This window comes from Styela clava, chromosome 11 (assembly GCF_964204865.1).
Source record: "Styela clava chromosome 11, kaStyClav1.hap1.2, whole genome shotgun sequence".
Classification (NCBI taxonomy): Eukaryota; Metazoa; Chordata; class Ascidiacea; order Stolidobranchia; family Styelidae; genus Styela; species Styela clava.
Window position 1 is genome coordinate 20253214 of NC_135260.1, and position 15281 is coordinate 20268494.

Consider the following 15281-nt stretch of genomic DNA (forward strand, 5'->3'; position numbering starts at 1 on the left):
AAAGTTCATAGGGTCAACCTCCCTTATTCAGTTGTGCCAAAGAAGGCTTTTGCAGAACTATTTTTTAGATCGAATCGGCCGTTGCGATAATCACCATGGGTTCTCAAGTTTCTAAATACTTGGCTGTTGAAACAGATAGTGCTGGAAATGTTGATACCAAGAGTTTGTTATTGCAACTTGCATTCCGACTAGGAAGCACTGCGTTATTAACGTATCTTTTATTTAAATACATTGATAAATTGAGAGAAATAGTCGACCCCACAAGAAAACAGAAAAAAGCGGCAGAAGCCAAAGTGAGTCTTATTAAAAAAAATTGATCATTTTAATATTTCTTCGTGTTGGTTGTAGTGATTGCTCAATATAGTAATACATAAAAAAGCCTAATAGTCCACCACCATGTTATATACCGGTACTGCTAACATTAACTAGAGAGAAACAATTCATAGGAACAATCTATGTTCAACACAACAAGATGGAAGCTCCGGAATGTTGGACGTTGCAAAGAATAAAAACATTTACTCCAATTTCTACGAATTCGAACCAATTTTGCAACATGAGAAGCAACGCCCGAAACTAGTTTTCGTGCATTTATGTTTGTTGTTTACTTGTTAGTTTTAGGCTATTTGTTTACAAAAAACAGCAGCTAATCAATTAATTGTTAATATTGGTATTCGCATTTCGGCACAGGCACCGTCACATAACTTCTAAATGTTTTTGTATTAATCACGACTTTCACTCATCAAAATTATTTACAACATTACAAGTAAGCTTTGCCCATGAAATTTATTTTCCTGTGATCATGTACTCTGTTTCTTAATTTATTCTAGTATGATTGTCTTGGTGTGTTTCACGTGTGTGAATGTGGGTGAATGGGCACAATCGCTGGTTACCGCGTTCGTTATAAACCTTTATATAGGTTTTGCCTGTTTTCCCGATCTTTCAGTTGACCTTGTCTGTGTTCTTTTTATTTGTGTTGTAGACGAAAGATCGAAATAAAATTGTATTGTATTGTAACTATCGCACTATACCAACAACCACTGTGGGGCGGTTCACCTAACCGCTGGTCAGTCACAACTTCCTCCACCATCGAGTCCATGCGTCTGAAACAATTAACTGGCTAACTAATCCAGTACCAAACATGGACTGGTAAACTGACGAACAGTTGTGGTTTGCCATATGCTTAAGCTGTTTTATCGGCTTTCCTTTTCCTTGGGATAAATATATAAATCCTATCCTTGATTATTACTTATTATTAGCCATTTTTCCTTTCACTCACAGGCAAAGCAATTATTGAAACTTCTCGGAAAATCTGATGTGAAAAATTTCAAATTTACTGAATATGAACTCAATGTTGCATCACAGCTGGTTGTCCCTACAGGTAATGTTTTGAAATGTTTTTGCTTGGGAGTTTTGTCAATGATTGGTTGATCAATTTTCATTGATCGATAATTTTATTTCATCAATTTCTTATATTGAATTTACAGGAATCGGTGTGTCATGGGAATCTATTGGAGGGCTCGAGGAAATTATTGACCAAATACGTGAAACTGTTATACTGCCATTTCAACGTAGAGAAGTTTTTAAGATGTGCAAATTATTTCAGCCACCGAAAGGTAGATATTTTCAGCAATACAAAGTCCAATTCCCTACATAAGTTTTTTCAAGACTTTTTTTTGTATTTCTTGTTGTTATTAAGGTCTTAACAACAAATGGAACTTTTCTCTGACTCTAAAGCTCTAGTTTTAACCAGCATTCGAAACTTAAATACGAATCTTCTGCTCGCAAGTTTTCTGCAACCAATGTGGCTTATTATACCCTAATGTTAAACAAATTATTTGATAGAATTCTAACTTTTCATAGGTATACTTCTATATGGACCACCAGGATGTGGTAAAACTATGCTTGCTAAAGCTACTGCAAAAGCTGCTGGATGTGCTTTCCTGAACATTGAGGTTTGATATTTTAATTTTATCAACTCACCTTGTACAAACTTACTTTGCTCAATTGAGGTACGGTATTTGTTTCTTTTGTTTTTAGATCCAACAGCTCACTGACAAATGGTATGGAGAGTCCCAAAAACTTGCAGCTGCTGTTTTTTCACTAGCACATAAGTTGCAACCAGCAATTATATTTATTGATGAAATTGACGTTTTTCTTCAAATGAGGTAATGAGTTTTCTTGGAAATTTTCATTATATCAACATTGTACTGGATTTATACAACCATGAATATAATTCTTATTCCGATCACTCCAAATTTAGCTGACTTACCTTTATCCTCAAATTTGAGTGAAATCATTCAAGTGTGCCCGATATTATAATATTCTGTATGCCCTTCACAACCCAGTTGACTATCAAGATCGTTCTCCACTATGATAGAGTAATTTGATAATCTTTGCTGCTACTTGGAATTTGAAATCTGAATCCAAAATGCGAAAATATGTTATGGCGTGAAATACAGCTATAGATCGTTTGCTAAGTTGTTGTTACTGGAACATAAGACCACTTTTGTCCTCAAATATTCTATTGCTTTTATGCCTTCAAATCGTACCTGTAGCTCTCAGGGCCTGCTGTTTTGCCCTAAATTTTGCGGGGATTTGAACATTGCATGGATTTTTGCTGACAAATTCAAGCTTGGTCTCAATCTGCTCCGTCTATATATAAATATGCTCTCTCTTTTTCAAAATGTATTCAGTTCAGACCTACCTGGTATAATTCTTAATCCACTTTTTCCTCATTTTTTCTTAGATCAGATAGAGATCATGAAGTCACTGCTATGATGAAAGCAACCTTCATGAGTTTATGGGATGGTCTCGCTACCGAATATGACAGTCAAATTATGGTGATGGGAGCAACAAATCGTGCTCAGATGATTGATCAAGCTATTTTGCGTCGCTTGCCGATTCGACTCCACGTACCAATGCCAGTGAGTAATAAAAAACTGTATTTGTAACTGTAAATCATATAAATTTTTTTACATTACCTTGTTGGTTTGAGGGCTGTGGTAAATGAAAATGTGTGAAAAGACTTGCCAGGAATGTCGAAAGCGAATCGAATGTAGTAGTGAATAATTTGAATTTAGAAATAATTTAGTATAGTTACGTTCAAAAATTTATTTTATTCCAAGCATTTTACTACTTGTAGTCAGAAATACCATGGACTTTATGTAATTTCTCACTGTAAAGTATAGGGAATAAATCAAATCGATCTTTGGTTCGAATTTTTGTGCTTCACCAAATTCAATTTATACCAATTTTCCATGATTTATGCAAATTTATCTGTGGAACAAGACCCAATTCAGACTAAATATATATTCGGAATGTATTCGGAATAACAGCAGATCATTCTATATTGGCAATCCCTGGTTTCATCTTTCTTTTGAATTGAAGTCCTTGCCTCCAGTCCATAATGAATACTTTCTTAGTTTTTTCCATTGACAAAAAATGGAATATTGCAAACAAATTGAATATTTGGATGGATGCGAAATTAAATATATTGGATTTTTGAAATCTTATCTTAGAAATAATTTAGAAAATTATTTTGAGCATTTAAAGTCTCAATATGTATAAGAAGGACATTTTTCAAGTTTTGATAGTGTAAAATATGGAAAATCCATTGAGTTGCTATTTATCGCTAAGGACATAGCCTACATTGCCAAATTTTCGAACTTATACAATATATATCATCTTCTGTGATATTTATTGAAACACAAGCCAATATAAAATGAAATTTTGTATTCTATATATGTAGGGCTTATCCACAATAATAATAGTCAAAATTAATTAATATTGGATTAGAATATTTATATTATTCAGTTTTCGCCATCTCTGATTTTTTTTTGCAACGTGGCTGTAAGATAAATATTAACAATAGCAATTACCTGACATCTGTAAACAAATTCCTATTTGTATAACCTGAATTTGAGATAATGATTAATTTTCAGGATTTAGGACAACGTTCAAAGATATTAGAAATCGTTCTTGATGGTGAAAACCTTAGTAGCGATGTCAATTTAAATGAATTGTCGGAAGGTCTGCGAGGATTTAGTGGCAGTGACATCAGAGAAATGTGTCGACATGCGTCAGTGGCAAGAGTACATGAACATATCAAAATGGAAGAGAGCAGGTTAGAAATTTTGTATTCTGTAAATGTTATTTCAAAGAATTAAATGCTGTTGCTGTTGTTAGCAGATTTTTTGGTGGTCTTATATATAAATTGTTGTCAAAGCATATTACAGCTGAGTCACACCATAAAACAAAGGATTTTATAATATTGTCAATTGCCATATATGTTGTTTATCAAATCTTTTTTACATTCAGTGGTTTACGAAGTTCAGCTTTGCGTCCAATAAGCATGGATGATTTATCAAAGGCTGCCACAGTGATGCAAAAAAGTAAAGGAACTGAATTACCTTATTTATTTCCACAAGCAATGAACAAGGGCACTGGAGAACCAGTAGATTAAGCAACTAAAAGAATTAAGATGTCATGAAATTCAAAAAAGCAGATTAAAATCTGCATGAATTTTAGTATTCAATGAATACAGTATCAAGGCATCAAAATCGTTTCTTCACTGTTCTAATGTTGCGGAGCCCCCAAAAACAAAAGCTGATATAATAGATTAGTGTTTAAGCCTATTTGGGTAAAGGTTAATTAATTTTTGAATAATAATAATATTTTTAACTGGCCTTATTTGCTATGTAATGTAAGAAAGCATTTTTGGACTTAAAATTGAGCTTTCTTTATCATGATGCTTCGATGTTAGCAAAGCCTCTATTTTATGGCAATTTTCGCATTTATGTTATGCACTTTTGTCCCAGATTTTTTTTTAAATATGCTTTTAGGTTCTTACACTATCGCTTAATTGCATATTTAATTTGTTATCTTCAAAGCATGCCACTGTTCGTAGAGCTTAGCGATAGTTATAGATGGATGAAATATGCACTAATCAAGGTCGTGAGAATCACTCTTGTAAACCATCGTCTCTACCTTTTTTGCATCATAACTGGTAACTATACGAGAGGTCGTGGTACCCCGTCTCATCGACTTTCCTTTCGCCCAGGAAGCAGGAATCTCTTTGACTGTTAAGGTTTTCGTGCTATTTCTTGACAGTGAAATCCATCACCCTTAAATTTCATAAATATCAGGATTGGTTAACCATTTTATTCCAGTGATATCTACTTACATTTACTGTGTACGTACATAATTCATTTCTTGCCTGAATTTTTCTTTAATTTCACCGTTGGGCTATCAGATGGTATCGTATCCTAGACCTGTCATCATTCATGCATCATTAATACTGAGTTGAAAATGTTGAATTTACTTTGGTATGGTCGTCCGATTCTGGAGTATGACATATATACAGTTTATAGATTTCGCGTAGTTTCTTTTATCTTTCTTTTGCTTGAATGATTTAATTCCTTTAGTTTAAAAATTTTGGGTACAATCATACACAAACGGCAGAAGTTTAAGTGTTAAATAAATTTTCCTAATTTTGTGTATTTAAAAATTTGTTAATTCTGTTTTTCGGGTTAACCTCTATGCTTATCATTGAATATGTTAATGTTGGGAAGTCTCTTTTTGAATTCCAAAATTCATTACAATAGTATATTGATACTTTCAAAAGTCATTGCAAATTTTTCTGACGTCGTTCAGAAATGTGACTTACCCAAATTAAGTGTCAAACTGAGATTGTATTCATGATGAATAGCATTTGCAGAATACAAATTCATGATAGCAACTATTTATTTGTCACAGATTATCTTCTTAGTTCTCTCTCTTCTCTTAGTTAGTATATAGAGTAATAACATTATGAATCTTCAAGGAACCATTGTTGCATTTCTTGTGTCCCAGTCATCATGGGGACTCCTGTATATTGTTGGATCAACTTCCATTATTAGAAATCCACTTGTAATGCTTGCAGCTGGTGTCATATTCATTCCGGGATTTGCAATTCTTTTACGCAAGCTTCTACCATCAGTTTATGAAGACAATTTGGGAACACATAAGAGAAACTGGTTCTTTTACATGTGCTGTCTTTTTTCTTGGTCGTGTGTAATAGACCTTGTATTATGTCTGGAATCACTTGGCTATATCGACGGATACATGGACTTTTATTTGGAAAGCGGGGAACCCTATTTCATTACTTCATTTGGAATTTATATCAATATGTGGGATGCAGTTATTCACTACATTCTCTATCTTACTATTATTTACAAATATGACAACAAACAGGACTACAGAAGTTATGGCATTTACTGGCTGGGTTCGATGCTTGCGGGAATGTTTGTTCTCACGATTGGAGCGATTGTAGGAAGTTACGGAAATGACCTTCATCCTGCTATGTTTCTCAACATTCCTTACATAATATTGCCATTCTGTGCTCTTGTATACTTATTAAGATTACCTAGAGATGAAAATTCACCTGTACAAGAATACCCTCCTGCAGAATTGAGGTAAGTGGTTGTCACTTGTACGATTTCACGGGTGGTGATCTTTTGTGTAAATGGCGAACAAAGGTGTAGTTATAATGTGGGTCTCCGTGTGATTGGTGGTAGTCTGTCCGAGCTTGAATAATTATCTTCCACATAATTTAAGTATGTTGTGCTATGGTAAGCTCTTCAAATGTTTATTCACAGTGACCAGGTATAATAGTTATAATATATCTGGATCACATCATTTTTTGTGTCATGAAGAGCCCTTGGAACTTGGAACATATTGCATTGCATTGCAAGAACTTGGACATATTGCATTCCATAAAAGTTTTTCTATTTCTTCCAGATCAAAATCCATTGGAGCATTTGATATCCTTGTAATATTAGGTTTGATTGCATCAACTGTGATTGGTTTTGTTCGAGGTCTCGCTTCTCTTGGATCGCCCTTCCCAATGATTGTTCATTACGTTAAGGAATATGAACCTTATCTGTCAGATCCGACCAAGTTTGGAGCATTGCATTGTCTTTTCAATTTTGTTTACTGCTTACCAGCTCAGGTGGTAATGTAATATCAATTCTTTCTGCTAGTATTCAGTTGGATGTTGTATCATGCATAAAAAATCATTATTAAACTAATATGTATTCTTCATATCAGATGTTTCTCATGAAAAAATATTTTTGGGAATGAGAAGAGTGTCCGAAAAGAATTTTAGGTGTATATTTGACCATATTTTTGTTATCCAGTTGAGAAAATCCAACTAGTCTTTGTGGGTTATATCTTTCTGTCATCCTCTCTCTGGCAGTTTTTCTGAACACATGCAAGGGTGCCATCGATAAAGGAACATGTCCATGTTTGGGCCGCTATTAACTAAGCTTGCTTGACAGAATAAAATAAAAAATTTAGCCAAGGTTGTGAGTGGTGTAATGTTACGGGACCAAACCTCTTCAAATTTAATATTCATTTGTATCCTTTATTCATTCAAATATCCAGGTGATGCTGATTTATGCATTGGTTAAAGGAGGGGGAAAATGGGCGGATGATTTGTCAACAATTTTATCTGGTGCAATGGCACAGGTGGGATATTTCCGATTATTTGTTTTACAAAACCCCTTTCTCTTATTAGTTCAATTTTGACTAATTTATAATCAATTTATTTTTTCATTTAGGGTGTATTTTTTCATGCATTGGCTGCTATATCAAGTCTGACTCCTTTGGAATTCCGTGTTGTCAGTAATGTTGAATTTTTCTTGGTATTGAACGCTCTTATTGTCCTGGTTTCTCATTTTGCTATGTTCCGTCTTAAACAGAAGAAGAACGAACATTTGAAGTTCCAATAAATCGGATTGAGTGGAAATACTTTTACAAATTTTAGAAAATTTTTTCTTCAATTCCTTTATCATTAATCGTTATAATAAGTTTGTGATCTATCTACACTGTTGTGAGTTTCTCTATAAATTTTGTGTACTGTATTTTTGGGGATGTATTTTATCAAGAACACTATTTCATATTTTCTTGAACAATTTTGTATGAGAAACTAATCCAAAATTTCTTTATATGGATACCATGAAGTCCATGGCTTCATTTGGCAAACTCATTAACATGAAACGTTCTGAATTTAGACTCTTGTTTTTGGATCTGATTTGTGAAAAAACACTGATTATGTATGTTATAGGATTTTCAATAATGGTATTATAGTGTACTCGATGACCAGTGACCACAATTCCATGGGACTTCTTGCGTCGGTGCTAGTGATGTGTATAATGGTTTTATTACATTTGAACCCGCGACAATTGCACCTATGGAATTTTTTATTTATACATTTGAACCCATACTAACCCTGGATTTTAGCACCCTCATATAGATTGAACCCGCGGATACACGGGCGCAAATGTATGGGTTCGAATTTACCGTCACCGCGTCTAATATGAACATAATATGGGCTGGCGCATAGTGTTTAATCCAGATAATAAGTTTCAGTATGTGTTCATGATTTTTAACAATATTTACTATGCAGTTACAATATTTTATTGCGGTTATTTTTTCTATAAATATTGGTGCCAAATTTTCAATACTGTATCTTGATTCACTGATTAGCATTGGACTTCAATACAATATTCAATACTTGTTTGTATCTTTCTCCACAATCTGCGCACGATTTTTCGTTGAGCAAACACATTTTGGGTTGGTATTAAACTTTTGTACAGGAATGAATGTAAATCGTGGCTTTCAATCAAAAGGCAAATTTTCTTTCAAGTAGGCTCGGGTTGACTTTTGGCGTAAGTGTGGTAGTTTGATTTTAAGACGTATGGCCAAGAAAGCTCCGGCTAATATTTGTTAATTGTCCGTAGTCCCGCAGATCTGGCGAGACTGTCACAAGCTTAAGCTCGATTGTATTTTCCCCATCACGTGGTATATGTAGGGGAAGGTGGGGCACGTTGGGACATAGGACACAGTGAAAAATCAGCTCTCACACTAATACTATATTCGGAATCCGGTCCGCGGTTTGATGTTTCAATCCGCCCTTCGGTGAGTTACAACGTCCCCGCAAACGGACAGCGGACGGGTAGAGCGACGCAAGCTATGAGGTGAAATTGGTTTTGGGGGGTCGAAACTAAAATTTTACCGTTCCAGTTTTTTCTTTTTCCTAACTTAGCCTTTTCAACGTGACAAACCACCGTCTGATATCTTTCAGCTATAGTCCACTGTGAAATATTTATAACGTTGGCGAGTGGATGGGCCTTCCGAATTTTGCCGTGGGATGATCTGAAGATATTTGTTGATTATGGGGAACAATGGACCGGGGTTCAGTGGGACATGCCCTACATGGCACAATTTGACAGTGTTTGATACAACAAGTGCTTAGAGACCTAGAAATGCGTTATATTTTTATGTAACATTATGGTATCTTTCGACTCATGGTCCAATATGAAATATAATCGAGAATCAAAAATATTTCCAGATTTAGATTCGGATTAGAAAATAATTTAATTTGTAAGCGAATTTTTTGGTGAAATATCTGAAATATTTCGGTTGAACATTGATTTTAAAAATCTTAAATCTTCAAATTTGAGGTCTCCCTGTTCTTTAGACGATTATGCTGATTCCCTTGATTGATTGCTTATTTTTAAGGGCATACTTCGTTGAATTTTAACAGAATGACCCATTGTGCCCCAGGGTCTGTCCGAATGTGCCCCACAAGTGGGGTACAGTGGGACACTTGACAAACGTTTTTCAAAGCATTTTGGTGGTAAGATGTGTGTCGCAAGGGAATTTCTTAGTCGCTGAATAAAAACTACATTTAGCCCTCTCTGCATTAATCCCGCAAAGTCATATGAATGTGCAGAATAAAGGGCTCAAAATATGAAAAAGAAAAAAAGTGTCCTAACCTTCCCCACTTTCCCCTACGTGCTTTGGGTGAGGATTCGCTGTGGAGTTGATACAATGGCCAACATGAGTCGAAAGATGATCCGAAGTGAATGTTTCTGCCAGTCCGTCAACCTTGTTTGTAAGCGGTTCCTGTAGCCAATCAAACAAGTCCTCTATCTTGTCTTTTAACCATCAATATATATGATCTCCAAAGCAATATTTTTGGTTTCCTCAAAGTAATAGTCTCTTCACCCTTGTCTTTAAGAGTCTCCACCAATAGGCTTGGCGATACATTTTGATACAAAATATTTCTTCATTGTTCCATTCTGTTTATCAGAATATTACCTTACAATATTAACAAAAACCATTTCTAAGTGTTTTCTGTTTGGCTTTTTTGTTTACTAGGTAATTTACTACTTTGTTACACGTAGGTTTTTCTCGTTGTTTATTTTTATTCAATATATCGTTCTGGTTGTGTGTGAGCGTGCGGGTAGGCTATGTATAAATCAATAATATAACTTTAGTTTGGTGAATACGAACCACTTCTTTCAACAAAACCTTTACTATTTAAATTTTATACGGTTTAAAATTCAGGGGTTCTCAACCTGGGGTTCACGAGTAGATTTCAGGGGTTCACCCCCGGGGGTTCACGAGAAGATTTCCATGTGTACTTGGATACGGTTTAAAATTCAGGGGTTCTCAACCTGGAGTTCACGAGTAGATTTCAGGGGTTCACGAGAAGATTTCCATGGGTACTTGGATGGCAGTCGAGTTTTTTTTTTTCAATATCTTTTAACAAAGGAAGACTAAGTAACTACCAGATGAAAATGAAAGCCAATTGAAACTTAGCGTAAATTTTCACTGATCTAGCGTTGTTGTGATTGTGGCACAGTAATGTGAAATTCAGCCAAACTGTGAAATCTTAAAAGACAATGCGCTGCGAGCATTGCAGATTTGCAGAAAGTGATAACTGTGAAATCTTAAAAGACAATGCGCTGCGAGTATTGCAGAAAGTGATGTGCTCATCGAAACTTGAGAGATTTCAAGAATTCATTAGCTAGGTGGAGGACAAGGGCAATAACATCAACACGGATATTTAATTTAGTTACAGCAGTTGGTCAATAAATTGTTGTTGCAGCAAATTGTCATTCTAATTAACAGAATAAAGGTTGAGAAACCCAGGTTTAAATCGAAGAGTGTTATCACTATAAAGCGATTATAATTAGAAAATCTGTAAATTATGTATCTGGAATTGCGTCTCCGTACTCTATAATATTATGTTTACTAAATATAACTTCGACTCAGAGACATTCGAGAAAACGACTTTGACGCTCTTGCGTTTACAATTCCAACATCACATCCCACGCTTATCTCATTAAAATGATTCCGTTTTTGTCAATACTTTTATATTTCAGAACATAAATCATATTTACACAAAACATAAATCAAATAGTCAAACGATTTTGTAATATATATATATTAGTTACAGCCATCCTCGACGTCCATTACCCATCTCATACCCATCTGCTCGAATATTCCGTTCATTTTATTTGCAAATTGCGATACAAAGTGATTTTTTGGAACACATTTAGTCGCAGGTGCCTTCTTTCCCTTTTGTTCAGTTGTCTCGGCGTTTGTTTTGCTTGCTACAGTAGTTTCTGGGCCCGCCTTTACTGAACTTTTAACTAAATCTGTTTCCTGGATTGTCAAATCTTTATCTTGGTTGGTAGGTAATTTCAGAATTGTTTTGGTACTTTCAAATTCTCTAATCTTTCCGGAAATAGGATATTTCTTTTCTGGTTCACATCCTTCTTCTACTTCGGTCTTTATCCAATGCGATAACTTTTCATCGTCGATAGAAAGTGTATAGTTTTGAGGGATTTCAACAAATCCGGCTAGAAAGAAATGCAGAAGATACCATGTTATTTCATATGTCCCCGTTTATTTAAAATTGTGGCATACAAATCCATACATTCTTTGCTCATGGTGTATATCAATACTTATAACTGTGTAATACCCACCTCCTTTCATGACACATCTGCAGTCGTGAACGCAGCAATGCATATTATCAGGATGTTTATTGCAATCTTCAAATTTAACCAGTTTGTTGTTACATAAGTTGTAGCATGGTACTAAATCACCTTTGAAGCCCCTTTCTGTAACAACAAAAATGATAATAAGAATGGCTGTCGAGAGTTGTTTAAGTGTAACATCTCATAAGTTAATATTATCATGGATATAATCATATCGAGCTCCGCTAGATGCCTTATCTTTCCTCAGAAAGAAAAAAAACCGTTTTAAATAAAATTGAGACAAAATTCTTACCTGGTTCACATTGCTGCTGTCCCAATTTGTAGCGAAACTGAAAACATTTGAGTTGAGTGAATGGTGCTGCTTTAATTTCAAACAAGCTTACCATCAGAAGTAGAGAGACTGTTGCCACATTCATGTTTGATCTACAGAGCTGTAATTGGTAAACACCAAAAAATATTCAAAAATTCATATATATTTCAAAAATAACGCTAAAATAGCAATTTGGCAAGTGAAATAAGTGGAGTCATACACTAAACATTTCCTATTCTCCGAATAGAAAAAAAGGACATAATATACATTGGCTATCTTTTCTAATAGAAATAAAAGCTGTAGCTGACAGGGACGCTAGTTGCGTAACCAGGAATTTTCAAAATGGGAAGGGGATTTTGAAATTTGTGATTGTGAATTAAAACCGTATCAGCTAGTGGGTCCGGTAGACGCCCTAGACCTGGAGGACGAACGCTGTTTTGGGTACATATCAACCAGTATACGATCATAATCACGAGGATACTGCATCGTTCTATTTTTATTTTCATTTGAAGGCATTGGAAATGGAATTACGAATTGTGCCATAACTTATAAATGTGTAAAGATAGATGGAAACAATATTCAACTAAAGTCTAAGCGACTATAGATAGAAATCATAAGCAACCTTTTTATCGTCCCCGTTTTTGGTTGTCCCTCCTTGTGTTTCTGCAAGATGCTTGATGTCCCTAAATTTTTGTAGCACTATTTATAATATCCCATGCATCACCTCAAGCGTAATTTTTTCAAATCAGCTTACGGTATACCTCGATTAAAGAGAGTTTCAGAAACCAACATTGGTATTAGTATTTTTTGCTGAATTTGAATAATTTTTGTCACCAAGTGCAATGTTTATTTAAATCTCCTGTAAATGAATTTTGTGCGTCATAATCCATCAGAATCCGCTTATATTTTTAATTTATGTAAATGCAAATTGTAATACAACAATGACTGCAATAATCTTGGAATGTACGACCCAGACGGATTTTCATCTGATAAAATCGTGTGGGACTGAATAAGACTGACAAGAAAAAACTGACAAGAAAGAAATCCTCACGTTTTCCAATATTGTGAACGTTTCAAATATACATTTTGCTAATGGATAGTAACTGTGTTGATAGGTAGTTAATATCTACAGTAATGCCATTTTGGTAATACCTTGCGGTAATAAACGCCAATATGTAGCATAGTTATTTATTCCATATTCATTTGATTTTCTACCTACCCATCTTGTCATTATTTTGCACCTGATCCTATTTGATGAAGCTGAATGCAAAACACTGGTGTTTGGGTAAGGGAAGGTGGGTCACAGTGGAAAATCAGCTCTCACACTCATACTATATTCGGAATCAGGTCTGCGGTTCGATGTTTGAATCCGCCCTTCGGTGTGGTACAACGTCCCCGCAAACGGACAACGGCCGTGAAGAGCAACGCAAGTTGGGATGAAATTGGTTTGTGAGGGTTGAAACCATCGTCTGATATTTTTCAACTTCCACTGTAAAATATTTATAACGTTGGCATGTTGATGTGCCTTCCTAATCTCGACGTGGGACAGTCTGAAAATATATGTTTCCTATGAGGAACAATGGATGGGGTTTAGTGGACATGCTCCCCTGAGCACAATTCGACAGTGTTTGATCCGTTAAGTACTTGAACGCCTAGAGATGCGTTATATTTTGTGTAATATTAATGTGCCATTTGACCCATGGCCCAATATGAAATATATTCTAGATTTAAAAATATTTTTTAAACACAGATTTGTAAAGATAAAAAATTTGCCTTTGGCCGGAATTAGAGATTTTACTTAATAATATATAAATGCTGGTTTTATTTTAAAAATTAAACCATCGTCTTCTGTTATTTTCAAATATGCCCCAGGGCCTGTCCGAATGTGCACTACAAGTGGGGTACAGTTAGTCACTCGACAGACGTTTTTTTTTTGAAGCATTTTAGTGAAAAGATGTGTATCGTTAGAGGATTTTTTAGTCGATGAATGAATACTACATTTACCCCTCTCTGCATTAGCCCCGCAAAGTGAAATGAATGTGCAGACTATAGAGCTCAAAATATGCAAAAGAAAAGAAGTGTCCCAACCTTTCCCACTTTCTCCTAGTTCATAAATTGGGCAAATGCGTACTTTAGTATTAACTACCCTGGATTTTATTTTTCCTTAGCCGTTTTTTTTAGCTAATATCTTTGACATTCTTCATGGAAATCAGTTTCTGTCTTCATGGAATGCTGATACAGAAAACAGTTGCAATAAAGAAGATACGTGTATGATATACGATATGTAAGCGTTGTAAATTCACCGCTTTATACACAATAAAAATTAAACGTCAATTATAATTTAATAAACTTTGCAAATAAATGTTCGCGTAAAAATTAATGTGAACCATTGTGGAATATCTGATAAAGTTGAATAATATTTTAAATTAAGAAGATCATTGATTGGATTTTGTCTTAAAAAGTAAATTTTTTTAGGAAGTTGTCGTCGAACACTATCGAAATTGAATTAGTTTGCAGGTTACACAAACGGCTTTGGTTAGCAGAAATGGCATATTTATGATAAAGCACGACATTTACAAATTTGTCAACTAGATTTTGTAAAATAGGAAATGTAATAATGGGCCTGAATGCATCTTATTGTTAGAGAAACACAACGGAAGCATCGGCTAACCACCTCCATTCCGACATGACGTCCATGTGCGAGCGAAACTATTTTAATTTCTTATGAATAGAATTTTTAAATGTCATAATCTACCAAAATTTTCGTCATATGTTCATATGTATGGCTGTACGTATAATTCATTTACATGCATGTATGTTTTAGTGTAAAAATTGTCGTCGAAGACCATTGAAAGCGGATTAGTTTGTAGAATAGTAATGTGCCTGAATGCATTTTATTACACAACGGAAACATCGGCTAACCAACTTCATACCGATATAACTCCATACGGTGTTGCGGTATACCTAGATTTGAATCGGAATTTTTATAACCAACATTGTTATTAGTAAATTGTTTCGTATAGGTTGAATAATTTATTCATCAGGTGCAATATTGGAGTTCATGTGCGAGAGCGCCTATTTTAATCTATCGTAAATAGATTTTTGATGTCATAATCCACCAAAATCTGCGTCATCTGTAA

At 34.8% G+C, this 15281-nt stretch overlaps 3 protein-coding genes across 3 annotated transcripts; 2 read left to right on the forward strand and 1 right to left on the reverse strand.

Moving 5' to 3' along the window:
• Window positions 1–5755, forward strand: LOC120347399 (outer mitochondrial transmembrane helix translocase-like). Its single transcript, XM_039417327.2, has 8 exons — window positions 1–293; window positions 1279–1378; window positions 1485–1613; window positions 1861–1952; window positions 2038–2165; window positions 2747–2924; window positions 3942–4123; window positions 4318–5755. The coding sequence occupies exons 1-8, from the start codon at window positions 96–98 to the stop codon at window positions 4460–4462; spliced, it is 1152 nt and encodes a 383-aa protein (XP_039273261.1). The 5' UTR covers window positions 1–95; the 3' UTR covers window positions 4463–5755.
• A 38-nt stretch (window positions 5756–5793) lies between these two features.
• LOC120347400 (transmembrane 6 superfamily member 2-like) lies at window positions 5794–8563 on the forward strand. Its single transcript, XM_039417328.2, has 4 exons — window positions 5794–6452; window positions 6778–6988; window positions 7423–7506; window positions 7599–8563. Exons 1-4 carry the CDS (start codon window positions 5809–5811, stop codon window positions 7767–7769), a joined length of 1110 nt encoding a protein of 369 aa, XP_039273262.2. The 5' UTR covers window positions 5794–5808; the 3' UTR covers window positions 7770–8563.
• A 2714-nt stretch (window positions 8564–11277) lies between these two features.
• Window positions 11278–12801, reverse strand: LOC120347848 (uncharacterized). Its single transcript, XM_039417953.2, has 4 exons — window positions 12764–12801; window positions 12124–12262; window positions 11820–11954; window positions 11278–11693 (listed from the first exon to the last, which is right to left on the reverse strand). Exons 2-4 carry the CDS (start codon window positions 12245–12247, stop codon window positions 11278–11280), a joined length of 675 nt encoding a protein of 224 aa, XP_039273887.1. The 5' UTR covers window positions 12248–12262; window positions 12764–12801.
• Window positions 12802–15281: the final 2480 nt, after the last annotated feature.